This window comes from Globicephala melas, chromosome 20, assembly GCF_963455315.2.
Source record: "Globicephala melas chromosome 20, mGloMel1.2, whole genome shotgun sequence".
Taxonomy (NCBI): Eukaryota; Metazoa; Chordata; class Mammalia; order Artiodactyla; family Delphinidae; genus Globicephala; species Globicephala melas.
Genome location: NC_083333.1, coordinates 5496237 through 5517397, shown reverse-complemented (window position 1 = coordinate 5517397; position 21161 = coordinate 5496237). Strand labels below are relative to the sequence as shown.

Below are 21161 nucleotides of genomic sequence, written 5' to 3'. Positions count from 1 at the left end.
CAGGTAAATGAATAATATATACAGACTTGGGACCTAATCACCAAATACCAAATACCTAGGCCTGGTGGGTTGGGTTATACCCAAAGAGCTTCTTTCACCTATATTAGACAAGTGTAAGAAGCAAATCACATTCTTCCTTTTTCCTAAGCCTTAGCTTGGTATGTACCACTATTTACAATATTCAGTCTTCTTACCCAAAAATAATATATTTAGAAATATTTCTAAGTTTGACAGTTTTCTACATATAGATCTTGCTTATTTTTCACTAATATAATTCCTAGCTTTACTAAATCTTTTGTTGCTATTGTGAGTACCAATTTATTCAAGCTTTCATTTCTGACGGTATGAGTGCGCTTACTGCCTAAAATTCCCCAAGCATTACTGAAACTTTATACTGCTCTTCTACATGCTAAAGTTGCAAATAATACTATTGAATATATATAAGATCCTTTCAATTTCTTTGTATCTTTAATTGATGTGCGTTGGTGAAAATAAACTGAATCCCTCTGAAATTCTAAAACATTCATATAAAAATAGGCTACTTAAATTTTAGAGTGAAAAATCAACAAGATTTCTTAGGGTCACAAAGAGAATCAAATCTACTTACTATTGCTTTATGTAGATGTTTTAAGAACTATATTAAGTTCAACAATACTATTACTGCTATTAATAAGACAGTCAACTGCCAAATGAAATAAAATTTTTGAGAACAGGAAGCATATACCAATCATTTATTTAAATTAGGCAATGGAAGTTAGTGAAAACTGAATAGAATTTACATGATTTAAAAAATATTTTCATTGCTAAGTTAGAAAAATGTATTTCCAAAAAGGATAAATGATATCCATTTTAACAGTTTCTTTTAAAATCTCTTTCCTCCCACAATATTTTTGTAAATATATTACATGTCATTTCTTTCTTTCATATTATTTTAATACAGGACAGAAAAATACATAAAGTATGGTAGATATAAAAATTAGATCCAAAGTTAAACTATGCTTTACCAACTTTGAAATATGATATTGTTCCACATGAATTAAAATTTGTAATTATAACTCATGAATATATTATTGCACATATAAAAATTTAGCCATTTGGTACTATTTTGGATATTTAACTATATCCAAAATAACTATCCAGACACAGTAAAAACAATCAATTTTCAAAAAATAAATGAAAAAATTTAGCATCTAAGAAGAGTCTCAAGAGAGAACAGTATACAAAATTAGCATTTTAATTAAAAACTAGTAGAGAATACTTAATACTGATGCAGAATCAAAGAAAAATAAAACACATTCTTAAATAATTTCTTAGGGGTAGAAAACAGAGTATAATTTAACTGACCTTTAAAAGTTCCTCTGATGTAGGGCGATCTTGAGGGATTTTCTGGAGGCAAGAATCTACAAAGTTGCGAAAATAATCAGACCTATTGTAAAGGAAAGTATCAAGTGAACATATTGCTATTTCCTTTAAAAACATCCACAAAACAAGGCATGTGCCTACTGGTGGGAGGGGGGATGGAAAAGAAATGATAAAAAAAGGAGATACTATATACATTTCATATATATCTATGAAAAGTTATCTAAAGCAACCAATGAATCTTCACCATTTTCCGAAGATAAATTTGCACAGATTATTTTAAAATTCTGCTCCCACATTTAAAATATCATAACTCATTCTATATTGAGGGAAAATTAGAAAAGCCAATATTTTCCTTTTAGCATTCAAATCTAAGATAACTTTATTTTTTTTTCCTTTCTATAAGCCACCTTTCTTTCTTCTTTGCCCCCTGGATCATCTTCTGTATAGAGTGATTCAGAATATCACTCCATTTGCTTTGAAGGGAGCATTTTGTATACCTAAGTATTTGATGTCCTAGAGCAAATGGATAAAACTTCCATTAAATCCAGAAAACCAATTGAGATATTTTTTTAAAACATCAGAAGTCTTAACACATTATTATTATATAGTGTTACTGATGAGAGTTCAATGAGTAAGCCAGTAATAATTTCTCCATCGATGTTTGTAATATTCAAAGAAGACCTTAAGTTCTTTACAAGCAAAAAAGGAACTCTTTTTTGAATCCCCAACCTATCAATTGAACACAGTGTGAAGACAGTCTGTGTTCAATATATTTATTACTTATATGTACCATAATACTAAAGTCTGAGCCAAAAGATTCCTTCTATGTATATCTACAAAAGTACTAAGAACTATGAATGTGTGTTAATTAATCCTTAAAAAATAAAGTACTGCTAACTTATGCATCTACCTTTTTAAAAATATTTATTAAATATGCTACATATACCCCTGGAATTTTTCAAATGCTAGATACACCTGAGGAATTAATTTCCCAGTAAAATTTTCTGATAAAAATCCTCATTTTCTAAAACTGTCAATCAGTTCTCCATAAACTTTTTTACATGAATGAATGTAATTTTATCACAACAAGGAAGCACTAGAAGAAAAAAAACATTAAGCAGTCTGAATAACAAATGTCATAATAACAATTAGAATGATTCCAAAGTTATGAATTATCTGGTAATTCTGATAAATCAAACCATTTTACCTATGTCTTATACTATATAAATTATAAACCATTCTCCAACTGAACTTCACTACAGGTTGTGGCAATCTATATTTTAGTTATAAAATATTATGTTTAAATCATGCTATTTATTATATAATCAGGGTTATGTATGTTCCTAAAGTTCAAAAAACTAAATATAATTTTTTTGTGAAAAGCAAATACTTTTTGTTTCCATGTGGCATCATCTATCCTTTGTTTCTGAACTAAGTTATATATATGCTAAGAAAGCAGACATAATAAAGGATAAACATGATATAACCTATTTTAATATCTTTTCAGGTAATACATTTTACCTAATTGAAATGAAATCACTTTGATAACATTATGAAAAAGCATTTAATTTATACAATGTCGAGTAATATATCTCTTAGCAATACTCACCATTCATTAGACTGTAGTGTAGGGGATTCATTTTGGGCTATGTGATATAAGGCACTCATTGCATTCATATTAAATAAAGGAGGCTTCCTTTCCGCTGTAAAAGAAAGAAAACTTTCCTGTTAAAATATGTGCCTGTTATACAGGGACATACAAGTATTGTTAAAGTTTTTTTGTTTTTGTTTTTTTTTGAAATAATTTTAAACTTAGCAAAAAAAATTTCAAGTAGAGTTCAAAGAACTTTTTCAAGTGAGTCAATGTACAGTAAATTGCTGGCATGATGCCCCACCCTTCCTAAATACTTTAGTGTATATTTCCTAAACATATTCTCATACTAAAAAACCATAACACAGCCATTAAACCGACCATTAATACTGATACATGACTATCATCTAAATCCTCAAACCCCATTCAAGTTTCAATCGAGTATCCCAATAATGTCCTCTGTAGCAAAAGCGTCCTTTGGTCATTTGCATCCTTCAAGGAAATTATCTATTTTATCTAACTTGTTAAATTTATTAACAAAGTTGTTCATAGTATTTCCTTATAATTCCTTCCTTCCTTCCTTCCTCCTTCCCTCCCTCCCTTCCTCCCTCCCTCCTTTCTTTTCTTTATTTTTTGGCTGCGTTGGGTCTTAGTTGCGTCACAGGGCCGGGGGTGGGGGGGTGGGGGGGTGGGGTGGGGTGTCTTCGTTAAAGCGTGAGGGATCTTTCATTGCCGCATGGGCTCTTCGTTGTGGTGTGCAGGCTTCTCTCTAGTTGTGGCATTTGTGCTTTCTCTCTCTAGTTGTGGTGTGCGGGGGCTCTGTAGTTTGTGGCACGCGGGCTCTCTCGTTGAGGTGTGCGAGCTCAGTAGTTGTCACGCATGGGTTTTAGTTGCCCCCACGGCATGTGGGATCATCGAACCTGCGTCCCCTGCACTGGAAGGTGGATTCTTTACCACTGGACCACCAGGGAAGTCCCTATAATTCTTTTAATACCTGTAAAATCTGTAGTGATGTCACCTCTTATTCCTGATATTGTGTCTTCTCTCTTCTTTTCCTGATCAATCTGGCTAGTGGTTTACCAATTTTATTAATTTTCTCAAACAACTAGCTTTTGGTTTCACTGATTTCTCTATTGCTTCTCTGCTTTCTATTTAACTGATTTCTGCTTTGATATTTTATTCTCTTTCTTCTGCTTATTTTGGGTTGAATTTCCTCTTCTTTTTCCAGTCTCTTAAGGTGAGCTGAAGTCATGACCTTGACAATTTTGAAGTATAAAAGACTCTTGAATATCCCTCAATTTGGGTTGGTCCTAATAATTAAATTTGGGCTATACAACTTTGGCAGGAATATCACAGAAGTAAATGTTATATTTTTCTAATTTATTCTATAAGATGATGTATGATTTCAAATGGTTTCATTATTGATGGTGTTCACTTTGATCACTTACGGTGGTGTCTACCAGGCTTCTTCACAGTAGTTTCTCTTTTTGTCTTTGTAATTAATAAGTATTTTGTGAGAAGGTACTTATATAAATATCCTGTTTTTCATAAAACTTTCATTTTATTCTTTATTATATGGACTTGTAGACTTCTATTTATTTAATAAGTTATAACCTGCTATTATCATTTATTTTGATGTTCAAACTGCCTCACATTTGAGCATTAAGAACCTTTTTATGATGGCTTCTATTTTTTTCACGTGGCCCCATCACTCCTTGATCCTTCCTTGCTTTCTGGCACACTAAGATGTTCCAGGAGCATCTTGTACTTTCCCCACTCCAAGAAACTATGGCAACGGATGTAGTCACTGCTACTGAGGTGTCACTGTTCTTAGATCCTCTCAGTGGATAGAGTTAGGGCATATATGCACATTAAATATCTATATTTGTTTATTGAAAACAATTGAGTTCACCATAATATCACAAATCCAACCCAATACCATAGTATTTATTCCAGCTTATCCTCTTCCCATGATTTGTAATACCCCTCTCTGACAATGAAAAACCTCACTCTCATTATCTTTAATATATTTTCTTATTTGATAAATTTCCCCTGTATGTAACCAGCTGATTTTTGTGTATGATATAAGATAGTGGTCCATTTTCTTTTCTTTTCGTTTTTTGGCCATGTCATGTGGCTTGCAGGATCTTATTTCCCCAACCAGGAAATTGAACCCGTGCCATGGCAGTGAAAGTGCTGAGTCCTAACCACTGGACCACCAGGGAATTCCTGATACTGGTCCATTTTCACTCTTTGCATGTGGTTTTCCAGTTTTCCCAATACCATTTACTGAAGAGACTGTCCTTTCCCCATAGTCTATACTTGACCTGTTGCTGTAAATTAATTAACCATATAGGCATGGGTTTATTTCTGGGCTCTCTATCCTGTTCCATTGATCTATGTGTTTGTCTTATGCCAATATCATACTGTTTTGATTACTAAAGTTTTCTAATACAGTTCAAAACAGAAGTATGATGCCTCCAGCTTTCTTCTTCTTTATCAAGATTGCTTTTGCTATTCAGCGTCTTCTGTGATTCCATACAAAGTTTAGGATTGTTAGTTTTATTTCTGTGAAAAATGCCATTGGAATTTTGATGGAGATGGCACTGAATCTGTAGACTGCTTTGGATAATATGGACATTTTAACAATATTTATTCTTCCAATCCATGAGCACAAAATATCTTCCCATTTATTTGTGTTCTTTTCAATTTCTCTCATAAAAGTCTTATAGTTTTCAGTTTACAGGTCTTTAACCTTCTCAGTTAAATTTATTCCTAGGTATTTTATTCTTTTTGATATGATTGTAAATGGGATTGTTCTCTTAATTTCTCTTTCTTATAGTTTGTTATTAGTGTACAGAAATACAACTGATTTTTGTATACTGATTTTGTACCCTGCAACTTGACTGAATTTGTTTATTAGTTCTAACAGTTTGCTGGTGGAATCTTCAGGGTTTTCTGTATATAATACCATTTCATCTTCAAATAGCGACAGTTTTACTTCTTCCTTTCTGATCTGGATGTCTTTTATTTCTTCTTCTTGCCTATCTGGACTTCCAATAAAAGTGGCAAGAGTGGGCATCCTTTTCTTGTTCCTGATCTCAGAGGAAAATATCTTAGCTTTTCACTGTTGAGTATGATGTTAGCTTTGAGCTTGTCATATATGGTCTTTATTATGTTGAGGTATGTTTCCTCTATACCCACTTTGTTGTGAATTTTTATCATAAATGGATGCTGAATTCCGTCAAAAGCTTTTTCTGCATCTACTGAGATGATCATATGATTTTTATCCTTCATTTTGTTAAAGTGATGTACCACATTGATTGATTTGTGCATTTTGAACCATCCTTACATGCTTGGAATAAATACCACTTTATCATGGGGTATGATCCTTTTACTGTATTGTTGAATACTGTTTGTTACTACTTTGTTGAGGATTTTTGCATCTATGTTCATCAGGGATATTGGTGTGTAATTTTCTTTTCTTATAGTGTCCTTGTCTGGTTTTGGTATCAGAGTAATGCTGACCTTGTAAAATAAGTTTGGTAGTGTTTCCTCCTCTTCTGTTTTTTGGAAGAATTTGAGAATGACTGGTATTAATTCTTCTTTAAATGTTTGGTAAAATTCACCAGTGAAGCCATTGGGTCCTGGACTTCTGTTTGTTGGGAGGTTTTTGGTTACTGATTCAATCTCCTTACTAATAATCAGTCTGTTTAGATTTTCTGTTTCTTCATGATTCAGTATTGGTACATTGAATATTTCCAGGAATTTGTCCATTTCTGTTAGGTTGCTCAATTTGTTGATGTATAACTGTTCATAGTAGTTTCTTGTGATTCTTTAGTATTTCTGTGTTATCAGATATAATGTCTCCTTCATCTCTTATTTGAGTTCTCTTTCTTTTATGGAAAGTCTATCTAAAGATTTGTCTATTTTGTTTATCTTTTTTAAAAAAAACCCAGCTCTTAAGTTTCACTGTTCTTTTCTATTGTCTTTTTAGTCTCTATTTCACTTATTTCTGCTCTGATCTTTATTTCCTTCCTTCTACTAACTTAGGACTTAGCTTGTTCGTTTTTTACTAATTCCTTGAGGTGGAAAGTTAGGTTGTTTATTTGAGATTGTTCTTATTTATTAAAGTAGGTATTTATCACTATGAGCTTCCCTGTTAGAACTGCCTTTTTTAATCATTTTAAAAAAATTTTATTGGAGTATAGTTAATTTACAATGTTGTGTTAGTTTGAAGTGTAGAGCAAAGTGAATTTGTTATACATATATGTATATCCACTCCCTCTCTCTCTCGTTTTTTTTTTTTTTAGATTCTTTTCCCATATAGACCATTGCAGAGTATTGAGTAGAGTTCTTTATGCTATACAGCAGGTTCTCATTAGTTATCTAGAACTGCTTTTGCTGCATCCCATGTTTCGCTGTTTTTTTTTTTGAAATCCCATTTATTACTTTGATTTTCCATTGTCCCTTAGTGGTTTTTTTGGGGGGCTGCATCGGGTCCTAGTTACAGCATGTGGGATCTTCGTTGCAGTGCACGGGCTTCTCTCTAGTTGCAGTGGCGCGCGGGCTTCTCTCTAGTTGTGGTGTGCGAGTTTTCTCTCTCTAGTTGTGGTGCGTGGGCTCCAGAGTGTGTGGGCTCTGTAGATTGCAGCACATGGGCTCTTTCGTTGAGGCACGTGAGCTCAGTAGTTGTGGTGTGCGGGCTTAGTTGCCCCGAGGCATGTGGGACCTCAATTCCCTGACCAGGGATCAAACCGGCGTCCCCTGCAACTGGAAAGAGGGTTCTTCACCACTGGACCACGAAGGAAGTCCCTGCTTAATCCCATATGTTTTAGTATGTTGTACTTCTATTTTCATTTGTCTTGAGATATTTTTTGATTTCTTCTTTGACCCACTGAGTGCTCAGTACCATCTTGTTTACTCTCCATATATCTGTGAATATTCCAGTTTTCTCCTTATAATTGATTTCAAGTTTCGTACGACTGTGGTTGGAAAGGAAGTTTGATGCGATGTTAATAATTAAAAAAAAAACTTAAAAAAAAAATTTTTTTGGCTGCGTTGGGTCTTCATTGCTGCGTGTGGGCTTTTCTCTCTAGTTGCGGTGAGCGGGGGCTACTCTTCATTGTGGTGTGCGGGCTTCTCACTGCGGTGGCTTCTCTTGTTGCAGAGCACAGGCTCTAGGCGTGCGGGCTTCAGCAGTTGTGGCACGTGGGCTCAGTAGTTGTGGCTCATGGGCTCTAGAGCACAGGCTCAGTAGTTGCGGCGCATGGGCTTAGTTGCTCCACAGCATGTGGGATCTTCCTGCCCAGGGATCTTACCCACGTCCCCTGCATTGGAAAGTGGATTCTTTACCACTGGACCATCAGGGAAGTCCCAGGTATTTTCATTTGTCTTGAGATATTTTTCGATTTCTTCTTTGACCCATTGAGTGTTCAGTATTGTTTTGTTTAATCTCCATATATCTGTGAATGTTCCAGTTTTCTTCTTATAACTGATTTCAAGTTTCATACGATTGTGGTTGGGAAAGAAGTTTGATGTGATTTTAATCTTCTTAAATTTATTAAGACTTGTTTTGTGGCCTAACATAAGATCTATCCTGGAGAACATTCCGTATACGCTTAAGAAATACGTGTATTCTGTTGCTTTGAGATGAAATGTTCTGTGTGTGTCTGTTAAGTCCATTTGGTCTAATGTGTCATTTAAGGTCAATGTCACATATTGACTTTTTGTCTGTGATCTAGTCACTGATGAACACGGGGTATTAAAGTCCCCTACTATTATTGTATTGCTGTCGATTTCTCCCTTTAGGTCTGTTTATGTTGTTTTATATATTTAGGTGATCTTATGTTGGGTGCATAAATATTTACAAAAGGTATATTCTCTTGCTGAACTGACTTCTTTAATCATTATGTAATGCCTTTCTTTGTCTTTTATTACAGTCTTTTTTTTAAGTCTATTTTGTCTGACAAAACTATAGCTACCCTAGCTTTCTTTTGGTTTCCATTTATATGGAATATCTTTTTCCATTCCTCACTTTCAGTCTCTATGTGTTCTTATATCTGAAGTGACTCTCTTGTAGGCAACATACAGATGGGTTTTGTTTTTTTATCCATTTAGTCATTCCATTTCTTTTGATTGGAGAATTTAGTTCACTTACAATTAAAGTAATTATTGATAAATATATGTACTCATTGCCATTTTGTTAATCGGTTTCTGGCTGTTTCATAATTCCTTTGTTCCTTTCTTCTCCTCTCACTCTCTTCCTTTGTGAATTGATGACTACCTTTAGTGTTAAGTTTGGATTCCTTTCTCTATATCTTTTGTGTATCTACTAGAGGTTTTGCTTTGTGATTGATATGAAGCTTACAAAATATATAAAACAACATATTTATAATAGTCTATTTTAAGTTGATAACAACTTAAGTTTAAAAAAAGCTCTACACAGGGCTTCCCTGGTGGCGCAGTGGTTGAGAGTCCGCCTGCCGATGCAGGGGACACGGGTTCGTGCCCCGCTCCGGGAAGATCCCACATGCCGCGGAGCGGCTGGGCCCATGAGCCATGGCTGCTGAGCCTGCGTGTCCGGAGCCTGTGCTCCGCGACGGGAGAGGCCACAACAGTGAGAGGCCCACGTACCGCCAAAAAAAAAAAAAAAAAAAAAAAAAGCTCTACATTTTTACTCCCCACCACCACGTTTTATCTTTTGTTTGTTGGTTTTGATTTATGTACTTTTTTGTAGAAATTAGAACTTTATTATATTATAAACATTTCCAGAATATAAACTCATTTTGTATCAAGACTTTTTGAAACGTTTAAAACTGTATGTAACTTAAGCTTATTATATAATGTATGTCATTTTCCACTTTCCAATCTAGAAAATAGACTGCAAGTTAGATCTAATGAAGAAAAAAAAAATCAATGTAAGCTGCTTCACAGAGAAAACTAATGAATATAAAAACACCCACCCCAAACTAACACCCAATCAAGAAATAGATTCTATAAAGCCTATTAATCCTCCAATTTAAAATAAATGACCTCCCAAGGGAAAAATACTTCCACCATCATAGCAATTTGATGAATAAAAGCAGAGCCACCCTCATTAAGGGAAATTACATTATGTATAAGAAAAATGTAGTAATGATTTTAGGAGCAGAAAAGTAATTTCCATTTTGGAGAGCAAGCACACTAAATGTTTTCTGTTCACTTAGCCTTTGTACCTGTTCACATGAAAAGAGCGATATGAACATAAACATCATAAAACCAAGCTCCTTAACTATTTCTTCAGTTTAACCTCAGGAGAACCAATGCAAGAGCTTCAAAATCCAAGGGCAGACTGGTCCCAAAGCATCTCCTCTTCTGTCCTTTCTTTCCCTTGTTCCTTTTTCTCTTTTCTATGCTTATGTTCCTCTTTCTTAGAGGCTACACCTCAGCTTTTTTTCTCCTTTCGGTTCTTAAGCTTTTCTGTACTGACTCTGACTGTTTCCACCTCTGTTTCTTTGGATGCTCTTGTGTTTGTCTAAATCTATTTCCTCATAAGCTTTCTTCCTCTTATGCTTGGACCACTCCTCCTCTGGTTTTTCCTGGCCTTCCTCTGGGTATCTTTCTCTCTTCTGATGTATCTGTTTATAACTAGCTTGGCACTGTTTTCTGAGGAGAGGTGCCTGTAAACTCCAGATCGTACACTGTATGAGCCACAGTTTTACTCTTGTTGACTAAAGTTCAGGGATACTGGTTTTCCTGAGAAACAGTCCCTGGTGAATTGACAGTAGTTCAGGGAGTCCAGTCTCAGCCTGCTGTCATGAGCTGGTAGTCACTGAGGTAACCGCTTCTCCACTGCTTGTGAAATATTGCACGGTCTTCGGTAGGTCTGGACGGGTTCATAAGGGAGTCTTTGATCAAACATTCTACACCTGGGTCTAGAATTAACCTCTTATTTGTATCCACAGGTTTCCAAATAATCCTCTCTCACCTTTCTGAAACAAGTCTTTGGCTCTAAGCCTCTGGCTTTCTGCACTTTGATATAATCTTCAAGTTCATCTTGAAAAGAGTCAGATGTCTTCCTTGAATACTTCATTAGGTTGACAAAGGATTCTGCTTATCAGGTTGAGAACTTGGTGGAAAAATTTGATCATATTCACCCATTAATTGCTTCAGTTTTTTAGCACGAACTTTCCCCAAATAGTGAGACTGTGCAACAACTGAGGAGCTAAAAACCATGATGTAGAGATTAAAAAATCTACTTTTGTCCAATACTTCACTCCCATTCACCTCATAATGTGAAATCCATTGTGATTCAAATTATGGCACTATTCCTTATAAGCCTTTTATAAAAGGTATCTGTAAAAAGTTCATTCTTTGCTCATTCAATGTGGTATCTTCTCTGAGGCAGGGGTGGCCATCTACAACTACCATCTCCCTCTCCGCCAATGCCAGCTGGTGGATAGGCCAAGGTGGAGGAGGCGGAGAGGCAGGGACAACCGCTGCCTCTGCCGCCACCGAGCAAGCGTGGTGGGAGCAGGAGGTGGAGACCGGACTTCCTGAGAGGAAGTCGCCACCACCACCAGTGGCTGAATGGACAGCACCACCACAAGGCCGCCATAGCTGCAAGGTGCACCACTGATTTATGTTTTTGATGTCACAGTTTACATCTTTCTATCCTGTGCACACATTAACAAATTACTGTAGTTATATTTATTTTGATTTATTTTCCTTTTACTCCTTTTAAAGTTCTGAAATTTTACATCCTCAATATATACTTTTATAATCAGAAAAAAGTGGTAAATTTATTTTTATAAACACGATTGTACAATCATTCCTGAAAACAACAAACCAGGGATCTTTTCCATCAGATTAACTGTAATCAAACATATAAACTCACCTATGAAAAATCCTGCACTTTAAGATTTCTTGGTCATAGGACATAACCAAGCTATGAGAAAACAGTTTGCTTTAATTCACTATCTTTAACTATTTTAAAGTAAAAGCATGTAACAGATTTAGTTCCCAAGACTACAAATCTAATTTGCATGCCTATAGACCTGTACTGTCTAACAGGGTACCCCCTAGCCACATGTGACTATTTATATGTAAACTTATTGAAATGAAATACAATTTTAAGGGACTTCCCTGGTGGTCCAGTGGTTACGACTCGGAGCTCCCAATGCAGGGGGCCCGGGTTTGATCCCTGGTCAGGGAACTAGTTCCTGCATGCCAGAACTAAAAGATCCTGCATGCCACAACTAAAGATACCGCATGCCACAACTAAAGATTCCGCATGCCGCAACGAAGATCCCACACGTGGAAACAAGGAGCCTGCATGCCACAACTAAGACCCAGCACAACCAACTAAATAAATAAATATTTAAAAAAAAAAGAAAAATACAATTTTAAGTTCAGTTCCTCAGTTACATTAGCCACATTTCAAGTGCTCAAAAGGCATGGAGACACAGAACATTTCTACCAATGCAGAGTTTTATTTGCTTGTGCTCCTCTAGACCTTTCCCTTGGAACCCAAAGCAGGCTTAAAATATAGTTCCTGAACTTAGAACAACTTCATAATTCAAAACATTTGTAAGTAAAATTTTTTAAAGTGATTATGAAAGACTATTTATAAAAGTTGAAGATGCCAAATGTATGCCTAAAACTCTAAGAATTTCTTTAAGACATCTCACTCATTTGAAATTATCCAAAGGCAGTCACATCTTCTGAAGTTGCTTTATTATATAAGCATAAAAACTCTCACTGTGAAGTAATTCTATCTTGTGAACTACAATAAAAAGAAGCTAGAGAAGTCTGGAAAAAAGAAACCATTTCACAGAAACTGCAGAGTTTAGAGAGGTTTCTTTCCGAGCAGTACAATTAGCCAATGAATACTTTCTAATCAGATAAATACTAAAATATATCAATGATATCTAACAGGACCATTAATGCAATTTCGCTATCACCAAGGGGCACATATATGCATCAGCCAGCATAAGAGTGTAAAAATAACCCATGGGCAGAATATATTAACCAGCTTTTTTACATTTATACCCAGGTTTCTTAAGAAAGTAATTAGGATCTACCAGTAGGAAGAAGAATCAAGAGAAAAAGAATTTAAGACACTTAAGGACACTTTCAAATGGAAGAAACATTTTGCAAACCTCAAACTGAGATGAAGAGATCAGAGGAGAATGGCATTATGGTAATCGCCAAATCTCTATTTACTGCTGTTATCAAACTTTAAAATAAATATGATTTGTCAAAATTACACATGGATTTTTTTTTTTTTGCAGTACACAGGCCTCTCACTGTTCTGGCCTCTCCCGTTGCAGAGCACAGGCTCTGGACGCTCAGGCTCAGCAGCCATGGCTCACGGGCCCAGCCGCTCCGCGGCATGTGGGATCTTCCCAGACCGGGGCACAAACCCGTGTCCCCTGCATCGGCAGGCGGACTCTCAACCACTGCGCCACCAGGGAAGCCCTACACATGGATTTTTACTTTAATGTGTTGTTTTCAATTCTTGGTCACTCCTAGAATGGTTCAATTAAATATTCTTGTTTTTAAATAAAGTTTAATGGAATGCTCTTATAAGAAGGAAAAAAGAAAAGGATATTGGGCTTGTGGGGGGAAGCCTGGGGAATCAAGAGCAAGAGGATGGCCATCATCTTCAGTTACAGTGACAGTTCAATTACCCACCTGGCTCACTTACATTGGGAATGTTAGTGAAGTTATGGTGGTCCGCTGCTTTAAGCATAGTTCAATTTATGGGCAACAGAATGTGTGCATAAAATTAAACTACTACAATATGTATGCAGCCTGACAGCTAATTCTTAAATCTAACTCAAAGTAGTAAGTATCCTAGGTAAAGGTAAGTAACTCATAAATGCTTCAGAGACCATCTATAGATGGTAAATCTACTAATCACATACATATTCCAAGTGTTTAACAAATACTCATTAATAAGAAGACATAGATACCTCAAATTTAATTAATACTATAGTGGAAATTATTTTAGACCTAATTTAACAGAGCAAATACAATATACCTAAGCTAATATATATAAAAATTACCAGATAACCAAAATGAAAACTATGTAATAAACATATTGCTCCCCTTAGCAACCAACATAAAAAATAAAAAGCTGTAATTTGGTATAGAAATTGAGGTAAAACTTTGATCAAAATTTACTACATAGTAATAAAGAACATGCTTACCTAGTTCAATACACGTTATACCAAGAGACCATACATCTACTTTTCCATCATACTGTCCTTCATCCATGGCTAAAATTACTTCTGGGGCCATCCTAAAAAATAAAATGTCATTTAAATTAAAGTTAAAAAAATGTATACTATTCTTTTAAAATGTAATGACTATCTACATGGAGAACACCTGGTGTGAATTCCAGGCAATATATCTGGACATTAAGAATTTTTATAATATGAAATAAATGTATTACAGGTTGTGAGGTAAATATTTACCTTTGCATATACAGTGTGAGACTCATTCTCACCATGTGTCATGATCATATAACAGCATCCTAAAGGAAGGATGCCCTAGAGGAGGGCTGTATTCTGCATCCATTCAAGTCTGCAAATTCTAATACTGTATAGCCTTTAGGCCAGTGATTCTCAAACATTTTGGTCTCAGGATTCCATCTAATTTTTGCTTGAAAGATGGAATTTTACCATTGGTATTGAATACCATCAGTTGTTTCCCTTGAAATGACAAACTCACTCCATTTATTTCAGGAAGTACCTATCACAATATCCAACGCTGAATAAGCATAGCTTGTCAGCCTTTCTTTCAAATTAGAATAGTGTCCCATGATAAAAGTGGCTAGGGCAGCTCACAACTAAAACAATCACAAAATTATCAACTTTATAACCAACCAACGATGGTGTCTTGGTGATAAAATGAAACACAGGACTTCCCTGGCAGTCCAGTGGTTAAGACTCCACGCTTCCATTCATTGCAGCGGGGGTGGCAGGTTCGATCCCTGGTCGGGGAGATCCCACATGCCACTTGGCGCAGCCAAAAAAACACAAAAACCAAAACAAAAAACCCCCAAAAAAGCCTACAAAAAACGAAACACTAATTCACGTCTTCAACTAGAGTCTGTGGTTCTTGATGATACTTTACCTTATACTTCATATGTATTTGGTATTAAGCACAGATAGGTACTTATAACAGTTGCTGACGGCTTCAATAAGATTATTACCAGGTATCCCTGTGTGTGTGTTTGTGTGTGCGTGCACATGTGCATTTGTGTAAAGACATATAAATATGAACCTAGTTCCTCTGTTCCAAGTACACTATATACAAATTAACCAATATGTTTACTTTATTGTAAACTTTCAATTGTCAATGTGTTCTTTAAGATGCTGAAGGAAGTTTGAGAAATTATCAAGAAAAGTTAAACAAGTAATTTGTTTTTTTATTGCAGAACTTTTGAGGGCCTTTTTAATATCTAATATTCATCATTAATATCTAAAGAGGGGAAGCACTGAGAAATATTATACACTCACAGAACGCTTTTTTATGGGGGGGACTCTATCTAAACTAGGGTTTTACATAGAAATTTTTGGTCATCTAGAGCAGTGGTCTTCAAATTTTTTATTCATTTATTTACCTTCAATGAATTTATAAAAACTGTGTATCCCTTGCACACTTTTGAGTTGATATGTAAATTTTATAAATTTAATAGCTGCAAAGGATATAATGCACAGTGTATGTATGTATATTGTGTACGTGCTTTAAAGATATTAAAAACTTGGAGCTGCAGAATTAGTTCATTCAATTTATTAAAAACACTGCCCTATAATCTAGTTAGCAAAATCAGTCTTCATGGTCATATCAATCAGTCAAATCAGAATCACCTTCTGCCAGAAAAAAGTCTGAATTCAATGCAAATAACATGTTTATGTGTCCCCACGACAACCATGTCAGTTATGAATTCTGCACTAGAAAAAAAGGAGAGAAGGAAGATAATTGGGGAGAAAGAAAAAGCAAAGGGTAAAAGGAATGGAAGGCAGATGACTGGAAAGGTACAAGGACCTGCCAAGAGTTTTGTCCTGACTCTTCAATATCTGACAGATGCTACATCTTCTCAAATTGTTCCTCTGGTGTTACTTTGAGGCTTTTACACCACAGAGCAATGCATCACTGTAATATTCAGGGTGGGTTAGAAGCCTTTCTTTTATGAGGCAGGAGAAGGGAGATTTGAAAGGCAGGTGAGAAAGATGACGTAGTGGGCCTAAGACACAGCTCTCAGCATACATAGAAAAAGAGGATACATTTGAAAGTTGAAGATCTGGAAAATTATTCCCTTTAAACTTGCTGACATTAATAATGAATTATTCATGGATAAAATTAGATGATGTCTAGAATGTTTCAAAATAACTGAGGGGAGAGGAACAAAGGGAGAGGTGAGTGCATAGGGCAGGACTAGCCATGGGGATAAAGTTGCTGGGCTGAATGAATGATACGTAGGGTTCATTATACTTTTGTCTAGTGTTATATTTGAAATTCTCCATAATAAAAAATAAAAACAAAAAACCCCAGAGAACTCCAAGTCCACTACCAGTCTTTAGGTACTCCTAGTCTGAAGATCAATGATATATAGTAAATATAAATCTAAAGAAAACACACACATTTCCACTTAGCATTTCTATCTTTTCCCCACTTGAATTTTTATTGAATGTTTTCACTCCCACACCCAGTATATGATGCAGATAATCATAGGAAGGAAACTGTAGGGGGGACAAATTTTAAAAATGGGGGATGTAAGGGGAGCACTCCAAATCTATATTTGAAACTAACTGTAATGCTTAAAGTTAAAATGTCCAAAATAACATAGTATTTTCAGGAGAAAGACATCTTAAAGACGCACAACCACACACAATATCAATTATGAAGATCAAATCCAGATAAGATTATTCTTACCAATATGGCGTTCCCACAAAAGAATTGGCAGGAGATGCCATGGAAGCGGATCCAAAGTCAGCAAGTTTCACCTGGCCTGGCTCTGTCAGAAGGATATTTCCTGCTTTGATATCTCTGGGTTTAAGGAACACAGAAAATTATTTCTCTTTCCTTCACTGGGTTGTGTAAAAAAATGATAAAAATCAAATAAAAATTTGTAAAACAGAGGAGGAGAAATCAAAATAATTAAGTCCTAGGATAATCTCTCAATTGGGATGAGAATTAAGATCCAAATTAGCATACAAAAAATACAGAATTCATATATAGTAACAATTTTGTAAAAGAGAAGGCAAAATAGCAGTAAAAACAAGACAGAAAATCAGGTAATTAAAGTGTATAGTCTTCATTTGAGGTCCTGTTTATTGGTACAAATAATGGTTTTAAAAATTAAATTTAAATAGCAGACCACTCCTTCATAATTTTAAGATTTCTGAGTAACCTACTTAATGTAAAAAAAAAAAAAAAAAAAAAGAATTTCATGCCCCCAATTTTTAAAAAAGGATTATTCATATCATTTCCACCCTCAGGATATGAAATGAAAACAAACATATGGATAATGTAATATCCATGATCCCAGAAAATTATGGATATTTATAAAATGGGACTGTATGTCCAACGGGCACCATAACATACACTTAACCTTTCAAAAACAGAAAAACTAAGCTTCCGAGCACTTGTCAATTCTTACTATTGTAATGGACATAATACTAAATTAATCTATTTTCCTTCCATTTGTTTTTTAAAAATGAAGAGATATTTTAGGGAATTCCCTGGCAGCGCTTTTACTGCCTTGGGCCTGGGTTCAATCCTTGGTAAGGAAACTAAGATCCCACAAGCTGTGCGGTGCGAAGACCTTAGGTTATAATTCTAAATCTTCTATTCACTTACTTACTAGTATGTAAATTTCTCTTGGACCTTACAATCCTAATCTTAAAAAAAAAAAAATCACATTAACTCACAATTGACTCTACTATATAGTTTAACATGTATTGCTTGATTCACATATATAATCAAAAAATGTTAATTTCCTTCTAAAACAGGTAAAACCAATACCAATGCTAAAAATGCATTATGGAATGGCTTAATTTTACTATTCATTATCAAGGATCATCAAGGATTAATACTCAAAGCATAAAAAGTATTAAGTATCATTTATTTATCCCTATCATGGAATAAATCTGGCATTATCAGTTACCAGGAAGACAAGGTCTAGGTTTAGTTCTAGTCTAAATCCACCTGGCTTTGTAAACTTTGGGAAATTAGTCACAAATTGGGGCATCAGTTTCTTCACTGGTAAAATGAAAAAAGTAAGACTATATAATCCCTAATGTCTTTTCCATTCCCCAAATTAAATGATTCTACAATTAATTTCAATTAAATGTGCACAAATCTATAAAGTGCACATACAGGCATACCTAAGAGATGCTACAGGTTTGATTCCAGACTACCCTAACAAACAGAATACACAATAAAGCAAGTCATATGAATCTGTTGGTTTCTCAGTGCATATAAAAGTTATGTTTATACTGTAGGCTACTAAGTGTGCAGTAGCATTATCTCTAAAAAAACATTGTATATACCTTAATTTTAAAATATTTTACTGCTAATAAATGGCAAAACAATCATAATGGTAACATCAAAGATCAATGATCACAGATCACCATAACAAATAAAATGATGAAAAAGTTTGAAATACTGTGAGAATTACCAAAATGTGACAGAAACACAAAGTGAGCAAATGCTGTTGGAAAAATGGCACCTAGAGTCCTGCTTGACACAGGGTTGCCACAAACCTTAAATTTGTAAAAAAACGAGGTATCTGTGAAGTGCAATAAAGCAAAGCATAACAAAATGAGGTATGCCTGAACTTCGGAAAATCCAGCAACATGTGTAGACAAAGATAAAAATTATCCTAAACAAAGAGATCAAGTGTACTAGTATGTACTTTTAAACATGGACAATCTAAAACACCTCAGTTTATAAGAAATGGTTTTATTTGGCTATAACCAACAAAACTTTCAGGGTTAATAAGTGAATAATATAACAAGCCATTTGCTTGTTAATATATAATAATTTTCAAAGTGCTTACCTATGGATCATGGTATGAGAATGTAAGTAGGCTAATCCCTGGAGAGCACCATGTGTAATTGCTGCTATTTCCACTTCTTGTAATGGCTTTTTGTGAACTTAAAATAAGAAAGTTATTTGAAAATATTTTTATAAAGAACAATTTTTGTTTAAAAATACATACCTAATATATAGGGCAATTTTTAAAAACTAACATTTAGCAAGACGGGATTTCCTTCCAAAGATAAGAAAATAATGCTATTGAACTTTTCAACTAGTATACAGTTGTGCCTAGCTGTTAAAGTATATAGTCCACAGCCAATTTTCCTCTAAGCTAACAACATTAAGCAATTATTTGGTGATTACAAAAACAAAAGTAATAAAAGTTCTCCCTTTATTCTAATATCTTCATTCTGAACAGAAGGAACAGATGGAGCTGAATGACAAAGATTCCAAAAAAACTTGAGTCAAAATGAGAGAAAAATCCCTTTTTTTTTAAATCCCTTTTTTTATGCTATTACATTGCATTTAATGAGGATAGTGCATACTATGCAGAGAATATAGAAAGGTTAAGATTTTTATTCTTTCTGGAAAATTTGTACATTACTTAAGAAACCTCTTATTGAATTCTCATTTTATTTTGCTAATACTATTTTTTCTTAATGATTAAAGGGAACCTACCTTCTAGTAAATCTGAAGCAGATCCTAAACAATATTCCATTACAAGCTACATGGGAAGAAAAATTATATAAGTATTAAAATATATTATTAAAAGGATTCTACTTGAGATAAAATAAATTCACCAAGGAGATCAAGAAGACAGTTTGAAGTAAAACAAACCCTAGTCACCATTTACCTTAAAAAATGAGTATTTAGGTATCTAGTAATATATTAAGTGCATATGTAAAGTTAAGCTAATGATACATTAATCTTTTACAATACCAACATATAATCATTTGTATAAGATGTGTATTTCATATATAACTACTACTAAAATTATAAAGGAATATACACATTCTGTTACTATTAATCTATAGTACTAAAGCAATACTTTAGTAATCGCTAGGAAGCAAAAAACTGTCCTTTGGAACTATATATACAAAGCTTAGGTTATAGTTAAAGCAAACACAGAGCACCTTCTATGTGCCAGATATTTTATATATATTAAAGCTAATTAAGGGACTTCCCTGGTGGCTTGGGACTCCACGCTCCCAATGCAGGGGGCCCGGGTTCGATCTCTGGTCAGGGAACTAGATCCCACATGCATGCAGCAGCTAAGAGTTCGCATGCCACAACTAAGGAGCCTGCCAGCCACAACTGAGGAGCCAGTGAGCCACAACTAAGGAGCCCACCTGCCGAAACTAAGACCCAGTGCAACCAAATAAATATTTAAAAAAAAACGAATTAAATCCTCACAACCACCTTATGAGGTAGGCCCTATTACTATCCTTATTTTACAAATGGAGAAACATGAGAGACAGAGAGGTAATCTCCCCAATGTCACTGCTTTTTCTTTAACCACAGCCTTGTATTTAGGAGTACTGCCATCACCACCAAAATTAAACTGGATAAAAATGCACCAAACATTACAAATCTAGGTTCAGGATACTAAAATGATAATTAGCTGTGACTTATTAATTATTCAAAATAAGGGATCATTCCCATTTAAAGAAAATTTAGCCTCTCTCTTAAAAGATACAGTTATGCCCACAATGCTACAGTATTACTACCGTGTCACCTCAGCAGTAACAATGGGGCAATATTAATCACCACTTCTTGTAACAAAGTGTCTCAATTCTCTAGCATTAGTATTATTCAGCCAAGGAATCATAATCAGTTCAGATTTCACCAGGACTCAGCAGGACTTCACCAAGATCTTTGTGGTTAAATAGATTACAATATGTTTATGTCAAAGATAGGCTACCTTTCATCCTCAAGTAACAGGATTGCTTTCACAATGTTTGATAAACCATTTGAAGAATGATACTACTAAAAAATGTCAGAGAACATTTTACCATGTACCATGTAATATATTATTAAAAAGATTCTACTTGAGATAAAATAAATTCACCAAGGAGATCAAGAAGAGTGTTTGAAGTAAAACAAACCCTAGTCACCATTTACCTTAAAAAATGAGTACAAGAAATGTACATAAAGGTCAGCTAAATCTCTGCAG

At 34.8% G+C, this 21161-nt stretch overlaps 1 protein-coding gene and 1 pseudogene across 1 annotated transcript in view; both read right to left on the bottom strand.

Moving 5' to 3' along the window:
* The window catches only part of TAOK1 (TAO kinase 1), a 149000-nt gene that overhangs the window by 42438 nt on the left and 85401 nt on the right, over window positions 1–21161 (bottom strand). Inside the window, exons 5-10 of the mRNA XM_030861930.2 lie at window positions 19667–19712; window positions 19008–19104; window positions 16880–16993; window positions 14149–14240; window positions 2972–3065; window positions 1345–1426 (exon numbers count right to left, since the gene is read on the bottom strand). Coding sequence (XP_030717790.1) covers window positions 1345–1426; window positions 2972–3065; window positions 14149–14240; window positions 16880–16993; window positions 19008–19104; window positions 19667–19712 — 525 coding nt within the window. The remainder of the gene's footprint in view (window positions 1–1344; window positions 1427–2971; window positions 3066–14148; window positions 14241–16879; window positions 16994–19007; window positions 19105–19666; window positions 19713–21161) is intronic.
* Window positions 10269–11027, bottom strand: LOC132594342 (lysine-rich coiled-coil protein 1-like; annotated as a pseudogene).